The following is a 9,668-nucleotide window of genomic DNA, read 5'->3' on the forward strand; positions in this document are numbered from 1 at the left end:
GCACGGGCCTGGTGAAAATCTGAAGGAAAGGCCGTCGAGTAAGATGTGGGTGGAAGAGGGGTCGGGGTGATGGAGCAGGCCGAAAACAAGAGCGGGGATGTCAATTGGGGTAGACAGAAAAGCCAGTAGTCTTTTGGGAACGCTGAAGGTGGAGCGAGCATGGAAGGGGCCGGCAGGGGCAGGCAGAGCGAGCATGAGCTTCGCCGCAGAAGCTGCGAATGTGAAGGAAGCGACGAAGGGGAGAGGTACGTGTAGAGGAATTGAAGATGTTGGGAATTTGTTGGCCTCTGATCATCACGATGGGGCGACTGCGAACATCTTTGGACCGGGAAGGTTTGAAGAAGACCTGGCGGGAGAATAGATGCTGTGGGGGAGAAGGGGCGGAGTCGAGGTTGGGCTTGCGGACGGTACCTGGGCAAAGATTTGATGAATGTGTCCAAGAGGAACAGAAGTCGCAGGAAAGAGCTTGGACACCAGTGAAAGTGCGACAGTAAAGCTCAATGTCCAGGGCTCCCCAGTAGGTGCGCTGGTTCCGTTGGAGTAGGCGGGCAGCGGCCTCGGCCAAGAACTGCTTATGGTAATCGTAGAACAGGGAGCCCTCGAAAAGGACAGATAGATCGGGGATGCTGTGCATGTAATCGTCGAGTTCCTGACGACGTTGGGGAAAGGCGGAGCACGTGATGTCGTGGAAAATGCTGAAAGCCAAGCAGAAGTCGGAAATTCGAAGGACTGAAGCAGAGTGAGGGTCAGAAGATTTGAGTAATGGAAATCAAGCCGCAGTCGACTGTTCTAGAATCGGAGTTGTAAGTGGAAGAAGAGAGAAAGTGAGCTAGATTGATGTCCGCACCTCAGAATTTGCTGCCGGAGTGGAAAGGGAATGGGAGGAGGACTAAACTTTAGTGTGTTAGGAGGAGCTGGGAGAGGAACGGCTGTTCAGACAAAAAAGTCCTTAGTAAAGGGGAGATTGGAATCCAGGGCCGAAGGCATGGGATGACGGATGCCGTGTTGGACACCGGGGAAGGGAGAAGATGAGGAGAGAAGAGCGGAAAGCAGATTGTGGTAGGAGGGGATCTGGGGCCTGAAGCTCGGTGGCTTGGGATATGGAAGCCGAAGACTGCTGGGAATTGAAGCAGGAGCGAAGGCTGCGTTAAGGACTGAGGAGGCTGCCGGGTCGTCTTGGACGCCAGGGGGTGGGGGAGGGTAAGGGCCGCCTGCTAGCTGAGCTGGGGGTCGTTTACTAGCTGGCCTTCGGGCCGTGGAGACAGCAGCATGGGCCAAAAGAAAAGAAACCGGGGCCGAAGGCACCAAGCTGGCGGAGCTTGAGCCGTGTTGGACGCCGGAGGTAGAGACAGGAGAGTGCAGAAATTAGATTAAGCGGAGAAGGGGGGGGAGGGGCGTGAGCCTGGGGCCTTAGACTCGGCAGCAAGGAGTTTAGGGCAGGAGGCTGGGTGGGAGAGGCTAGGTGCAGTTGTTCAGCAGAGGAATGGATTGCTTGGGGGGGAAGAGACAGACACGGATATATCAGGACAAGACAAGACAGAAGATGCGACAGGCAGAGGCGCGGGCGGCCTCGGGGTCCTCACGTTGGGATGAGTGGCGGCGGCGCGGGTGATGTCATCAGAGAGCGCCGGGGGAAGCTGGGGAGTTGATGTTTCCTTGTGTAGACTGCGGTTAAGTACGGGGAAAACGAAGCTTTTTTTTTTTTTTTTTTGGAAGCGTTTCTTTTAAAATGGACGCCATGTTTTCGAAGTATCCTCTGGAGGCTTGCTACGGTCCGGTTGGAAATCGCGAGAGATGATCCAAGAGAAGGGGGAGCCGATGTGCATGAAGCGCGGCGGCAGGGACATCCTCAAGAGAAGCGGGGGTTATTTGGAGATTTTGCCGTGGAGGAACGGGAAGGCTGGGTTTGTAATGAGAGAGGGACTGCGACGGCGGAACGCAGTCTTCGACGAGGAGTTGGATCTTGTGAGGACTGGCTGGGAGATGAGCGGCGCTGATGTTGCACGGCGGCTGAAGGAGGCGATGAGACGGAGGTGAGGGGAGCTGTGGGGGGTGGACTGGACGAGAAGGGGAGGAGAGTCTCCTGCGCTGCAGAAAAGGTCTTCATCGGAGCGGCGGATTTGTAGATCCATGAGAAGGGAGCACGGATTCGAGCTAGGCAAAAACAAACCATGCAGAAAACGAACGAGGAAGAGGAGAGGGTGACGTTTGATATTTATGGAGACCGGTTGCTTACGTCGGGATTAGTGAGAATTGCAGCAGCTGTGTTGAATAAGCGCGGCTGCCTTCATTCCTCCCGAACTTTCATTAAAAACTCCATTAAAAAAGATATCCAGAGCATTGTTTCTACATAAAGAACAAAAACATATTATATAAAGCAGTTTATTTTCTTAAGATTATGGAATATTAACATCTTCCAGTAATCCAAAACATACATTTTTCTGTTACTGTTAAAGAGATACAGCAGTTAAGGCACATCGTCACATACTTCAAACAAATCATACAATGACTTTACAGATAATGAAATTGAAGGATATCTATACATCAAGGACCAGTTGACAAGTAAATATTATCTAAAGAAACAAATTTATGTTTACTAAGATAAATTATAATAAAAAATTAGTTTTTTCATTCAAGGGTTTGATATATACTGTACTGTAGTAAGAATGACAAAAGAAAGCAAGCACTAAACATAAAAACAAATTTAACAAAGATGACAGTGGATGTATCCAGCAAAATCTCTGAAACAATCCAATTTAAATAGCTCATTTCAAGTCAGGGTGATTTGCTGTTTTCTTTTTAAGATCAGTGCTCTTTGGAAGAGAATCACATCTTTGTCCAGCTCCTCAATTTGCTCAAACAGGTATTCAAAAAAGTGGGTGCAAGAGTCCTGACTTTCAGTCTGTTAGACGTTTTAGAGGAGTCCTCCAATTTCCTCTTGATCTTCCTGTTGTAAACGCGGGAAAATAATCTCCAGGATGTACAGTAGGAAGATGGAAAACCATAATTTGTATTTGCAGCAGCTTTTACAAAATCCCTATTTATTCAGACAATTCACTTAATTATTGAAACTCTTGTTGTAGTACACATATATTAAGAAAATTAAATTGTTGCTTTCCAAATTATATAGGATATATATTTTAATCCCGCAATCCATAAAAAAACACAAGGTTAGTTTGTATTGCAAAATACAAGGAGGATTAGTTTTCTTTAAAAAAGATATCCAGAGCGTTGTTTCTACATAAAGAACAAAAACATATTATATAAAGCAGTTTATTTTTTTAAGATTATGGAATATTAACATCTTCCAGTAATCCACAACATACATTTTTCTGTTACTGTTAAAGAGATACAGCAGTTAAGGCACATCGTCACATACTTCAATCATACAATGACTTTACAGATAATGAAATTGAAGGATATCTATAAATCGAACACCAGTTGACAAGTAAATTTTATCTAAATAAACAAATGTATGTTTGCTAAGATAAATTATAATAAAAAATCTTTTTTTTTCATTCAAGGGTCTGATATATACTGTACTATAGTAAGAATGACAAAAGAAAGCAAGTACTTAACATAAAAACAAATTTAACAAAGATGAAAGTGGATATGATGAAACTAGATAAATCGATATGTACTCTCAGAAATGCTTGTAAATTTCCTTTTTTCTTCATATCAGACTAGACCCTGTTTATTCCATTTACGTTTAATTTTAAAACTTGCTTTAAAAGTATATCTACTTCTTGCTGTCTGCCTTTCCTTTCCAGTTTGACTGCTTGATTAAGTAGAGCTTTACGCACATGTATAAGGGTTTTTTCATTGACCTTTTCAGGTTCCTGATCGGAAGAGGCCTGCATACTGCATGTATTTGAGTGGCTGCAATCACTATTGGAATCGTCTTTACTAGTTAACAATTTGCTGGGGAGATCATGGACCATGCAGCCCCCTTCACATCTTATCTGTTCATTCTCATTACTGGCTCCCTTTGCCATTAGGGTTCCTTCTACAGTTCTCAGCTGAGGAGATCCTGCTTCAGGATTTTTCTCTTTTTTCTCATCTGTATTTCCTGCTTTTTGTTCATTGGCTTCCAGGTCTTTTCCATTGCTGCGACTGACTGAGGCACTTTCAAAGGGCACAGGCATCCAGTCCACACCATCAGGAAACAGTGGTGGCACATAACCTTTGTTTGACACATCTTCAGTTTCATTAGAAGGTGATTTATTGTTACTGTCTATTAGAGATGACATTGAACTTGAAGTCATAGAATAATTACACGGCATAGGCAATTGTACTGTTGTCTGATGACCTGACTGCTCAGACAGCATAGACACATCGTTTGTTCCTGTAGTATTTCCATTTTGGACAACAGGTTTAATGGAGTCAGTTTCTAACACTTTTGTTAGATTTGTTTTCTCACAGTCCTCAGCACCAAGCCTTTTTGATTGTTGGGCTGGAGTGGATGTCATAATTAAATCAGAGCCTGGCACATTGAAAGACAAATGGGCGGCTTTTTGAAATTCCAGATTAGTTGCAATTTCACTACCTGTTTCTACACTTTCATCACTCCTATCAACGGCAGATGGCTCATCTCCAGTTAAGTCAACAATTGCAAAGACATTGTTTCTCTCTTTGTTAATGGATTTTATGGTCAGTTTGTTCCCAGTGTGAAAATTGTCTTTATTCGTGGAGAGATCTTTTTGACTCATGGTAGCACTGTGGACGTGAGCTGAAACTTTGCATTTTTTCACAAGTCTGGTACCTTGTTGAGAATCTCTCAATTCTGCATCTTCTATGGGATCTGAGTCACTGTCACTGGAGTAAGAAGATCTTTTTCTCTCTACTATACTAGTACTAGTTTTTTTCTTGCTAGTACTCAACCCTGTTTTGTAACAAATGCAGTGCAGTTCTGCTTCCTTTTGCTCTTGAAGTCGATCTGTATCCTGTCCTGATTCTTTGTTAAAATCATTTTTCCTGGAGGCTGAGAAAAAGAAGTTGTGATCCGAAATCCCAAACATTTTCAGACTGTGCAGGTAAGCTAAATGATCACCCAAGGTTTTGTCTGTCTCTTGACGGTCACAGTGCAGGGTCTGGAAGAGACGTTGTGTGGAAGAAGATTTTGTGTCCCCTAATGTAAAACACTGTTTCATATCTTGTTTGTTGAAATACTTGATCAAATTCCCATTCTCACCCATTGCCTGTCTGAACAGTGAGTTTTTGAAAATCTGACTGCGGTATTTTTTTTCCTCGATTGTCCCACAGGTAATCAGTCTGTAAACTATCACATCTTTCTGCTGTCCAATTCTGTACATTCTGTCTAAAACCTGACTGTCTGTGGCAGGATTCCAGGAGGGATCAACAATGACCACCCGATTGGCAGCTGTTAGATTGAACCCTACTCCTCCTACTTTAGTTGTCAGTAAGAAGACTGTATACTGGCTATGTGTCTGAAACAACGTGACACGGTGGTGACGCTGGGCAGCAGAAAATACTGTCCCATCTACTCGCAGCAGCTTAAATTCTCTTTCTTCCAAAATGCGCTCAATAATATCCAGCATTTTTACAGACTGAGAGAAGACAAGAACTCGACTACCCTCCTCTCTGAGCCTTTCAAGTAAAGGCACAAGGAATGCTATCTTTCCTGATTCTTGAATAAGATTTTCACTTGGAAGCTGGAACATGTTATTCTCATCAAAGTCCTCGATAAATTCGTCATGTGAAAGATCTAAACCCAACTCATCCCAGTCAAGCAACTCACTGTATTCTCTGACAGTAAGCAATCTAGGATGATTACAGATTTTCATCAGACTATCGCTGTCAGTTAACTTTAAGTCAGCAAGACATCTTGTAGAAATGAACTTTTTATACAATCTCTCTTGTAAGGGGCTGAGATAAACCCACACCACAAGATCATTCTTCTTGGACATCTGGGCCATCTTGACAGAATCAGTAGCAACCTGATCCTCTTTTTCTGGCTCTTGCTCTTTGCTTTCTCTCTGTATGTCTTCTTTTGTTCTCCTAAGGTAGTAGGGCTTTATCACTTCTGTCAAGCTCTCTGATGTCTTCAGGCCCAATGCTTTCTCTGAGGGACTGGCATGCTTCTCCCTTCCTCTCATTATTGGATTCTCATACAACTTTTTAAAGGTTGGGTACGTACCAAGGAGACTTCCCTGGCAGGCAAGGTGGGTCAAAGACCACAGCTCTTGGAGGTTGTTCTGTACTGGTGCACTAGAGAGCAGAAACCGGGTCTTTGCTGGGATCACATCTGCTGCTTTAAAGCTCTTGCTAGATCGATTTTTGATCTCATGAGCTTCATCAAAAATCACACAGTCCCAAACAAATGCTTCTTCGTTATTGGTGGAGAATGTCAACAAGTTAGTAAGTAATATTTTGTATGTGATTAGGAGCACACCTCCTGTTTGCTTCACTTTGTTAAAATTCCTTACTCGATCTTTGTTTGTGGTATGAAAGGTAAAGAAATTTATATCCAGTGTCCATTTTGTTAACTCTTCAATCCAGTTCTCCAGCAGTCCGACGGGCATCACAAGCAGGACAGATTTAATCTGCTTCATGTTTTTCATTCCGGCCAAAAACATAACAATCTGGACAGTTTTTCCCAAACCGGGGTCATCAGCTATAATCACACCTTTTATATTTTTTTTGTATGCTTCATAAAGGAAAGCCAGTCCTTTTTTCTGATGCTCATACATTTTGTCAAATAATGATTTAGGTAGTAAAAATCCACTATTGAGGACATCCACTGACTGCTCCTGGGCTGCCTCTTCCAGCAGTTCCCTGCCCTGTTTCCGCTCCATGTTATTTGACCTATAGAGGAAAATGAACAATTTCCATGAGGAAAATGAACAATTTCCATGAGGAAAATGAACAATTTCCCAACTGCCTCACTATGAACTAAGGATGCAAAATACACTTTATTTTCTTCACCACAGCTCATCATTTCCAGTCTCTGGCATTTATGGCTGGTTAGTTTCTGAAATGACAGATTCTGAGATTGCACACAGTTTTGTGGTGGTTAAGGGATCAGTTTTGGGTCTGCCCTGATAAGTCTGAGTCTGATGTAATAAGTATGATTGAAGTGCTGGAAGATCTGCCGAAACAGATGGAAGTACTGTAGCTGAAAAGAAATATGATAGCAGATAGCAGATAACAGGAGGCCAAAATAAGTGTTAATGCTTAATTACCCCTCTTTGGGTTAAAAGTGACCCACTTAAATCCTTACTAATTGACTTTCAAGTCAAGGATGGATAGGTGACCTGTAGGCTCTGGGTAGCCCTGTTTTATAGGTGCTTTCATGGATGCATTTTTATGGGTGTTTCTATTTTTATGGGTATATAGGCAGGGCTGTCTCAAACGGGAGGGCGAAGGGGGTGGACGCCCAGGGCCCTGCGCTTTGGGGGGCCCAGAGCCGGCAAGCCCCCCACCATCCCCAATCCCACTTCACACACTCGCATAGAAATATAAATACATTCATGTTTAAATATTTTAATAAAGCGACACACACATTTATTTTAACTCAAGATGAAATCTAAAGTTAGTGGGAGAGCAGATGTTTTATTCAGAACTGGAGGCGTGTCCCGCACTAACTACTGTACATCATATGCCATCAGTTGCCAGCTAAAAGTGATTACGTCAGAACTAAACTAGCTTGGGAAAAAGTTTAGAAAAACTGGCGAGCACAAGCAGAGATAGGGATAAATTTCGAAAATACTGTAGTGGGTGCGAGAAAAGAAAAAGGAAGCAGAAAAGGAAGGACGCAAATGTGGCACTTAAAGGGGTCTTTGGAAAGGTTCACTCTAAAAACCAGGAGCGAAGAAGAAACGGACTTGGGTGGTGATCTCGACCACGACAAGGATGCTAGCACTGAGACACCTGAAGTTACCGAAAGCATTAGCGACAACGGCGATTAGTAATTGTGTTCGGTTCAGTATGTCTGTTTGCGCAGGCCAGTCAGGTAGCTATTTCATCACCTCAACGCTGCTCCCTGCCGCCACCACTGCACACAAGAACCGCCCCACCCTGGGGCCTGCCCACCCCTTGAGACGGCCCTGTATATAGGTGATATTTTTTTGGATAGCCTTTCCTTGCAATATCTATATAGCAATATAATGTGTTTAATTACCAATATTATATATATATATATTTATTTAATCAAGAAGATGTTTTTCTGATAGTTGTTTATCATACAAGTAAATAAACATAGTTTTATCATTCTTCCATTTTAAATCCCACAAATAAACTTATTAATAAACATATTTTTTAAAATGGCTCTAAGGTCCAATCTAAATTTATTGAAAAAGGAAAGTTTGGAATCCAATTTAATTCATGTTGTTAGTTGCAATACCACCAACATATCAAATAAATGTATGTAACAAAGTTAATGTGGTAATGATTTATGAGCTGTTTTTATTTTAAATTAAGGTTCAGTATTCTACAATCTGCTACAATGTCTTTTTCTAATGTTTTCCCACAGTAATACATATACTAACTCCAGTCCTGAAAATATGAACATAAGAAAGGTTACCAATGAAAGTAGCCTATTTTGTCCATCTGACGCTTTGGGTAGCTAAAAACGAATTTATGCAAGGATCTCCACCATTGTCATGAATAAGGTAGCTTGTTCCATATTCCCACAGCCCCCACTGGGTCATTTGAGTGACCACTGTGTGTGCAGGTTTTCCTTTGAGCTCAATTTGTCACAACAAAATTGAACTGATTATTGGCTTAACTAGAGGACAGTTAAGTCAGTAGTTCTTAAGGTAGCCACCTGATTTAAAGACACTTATAAATTGTACTGTACTGCAGGCCTCAGAGACTGGAGCTGGGAGTTCCTGCACTAGATTTTGTAATCAAACAGTAGCTCTCTCCACTTAAATTTGGTTAATCAGAGATATCCTTAAAAATATTTATCATAATGATCAGCATTTTATATGTTTCTATAGACAAATTGAAACACCAAGGGAATGTTAATGTTCTAAATCACTAGAAAATAGACTTGGATCCAGACTGTCCCATCATTTAGGCTTGTAACATTGAAATGTACCTGTTCTGGTGTCAAACACATTGCAGTTACTATGAGTAGCCATTATTACCGCCTTCTGTAGTTGCAACATGTACTAAATGACATAAATAGTATGAAGATGCCTCCTACCTCAGTGAAATTGGAAATGCAGGAATTCAACACCAGCAATTCTAACACAGTGTTACTTTTTATCCGTATGGTGGCAACAGAGACCTGCAAAACACGGTAAAGCAAAAAATATTTTCACAACAGCAACAAATCTCTTTTTCAATGTACCCTAATCTCCTTTTTCAGCTCTTCTTTCTGAAGGTAATTTGGTTTTACAGAGGGCATCATTTAAATGAAAGTCAATAGCACTGCAAATGTAAATGATGCCATTACTGAGGATACACAGTGACTTTTTGTTATGGACAGGAATTTGCTTCTAATTGTAGATTCAGAGAGGTTAAAATGACTCTTTTGCCTGAAACAAGAAATTCCTTGGAATTTGATTGAGAGACTAATAAATATTTACTCATTTGTTTATGCATGTATTTATGGCTGATAGCATTACAAAAAACTTTCAGTTACAGTATATGCAGATTATTGTCTCTGTAATTCCCAGGAACTGTGCAATGCACACTCATCG

The 9,668-nt window shown here is 41.8% G+C and overlaps 1 protein-coding gene across 1 annotated transcript; it reads right to left on the minus strand.

The window, feature by feature from the left end:
- Nucleotides 1-1,865: 1,865 nt before the first annotated feature.
- LOC148653609 (DNA excision repair protein ERCC-6-like) lies at nt 1,866-9,460 on the minus strand. Its single transcript, XM_088647351.1, has 3 exons — nt 9,170-9,460; nt 3,916-6,825; nt 1,866-2,154 (listed from the first exon to the last, which is right to left on the minus strand). The coding sequence occupies exons 2-3, from the start codon at nt 6,813-6,815 to the stop codon at nt 1,866-1,868; spliced, it is 3,189 nt and encodes a 1,062-aa protein (XP_088503477.1). The 5' UTR covers nt 6,816-6,825; nt 9,170-9,460.
- Between the last annotated feature and the right edge of the window lie 208 nt (nt 9,461-9,668).

This window comes from Lepisosteus platostomus, chromosome 10, assembly GCF_059453375.1.
Source record: "Lepisosteus platostomus isolate fLepPlt1 chromosome 10, fLepPlt1.hap1, whole genome shotgun sequence".
Taxonomy (NCBI): domain Eukaryota; kingdom Metazoa; phylum Chordata; class Actinopteri; order Semionotiformes; family Lepisosteidae; genus Lepisosteus; species Lepisosteus platostomus.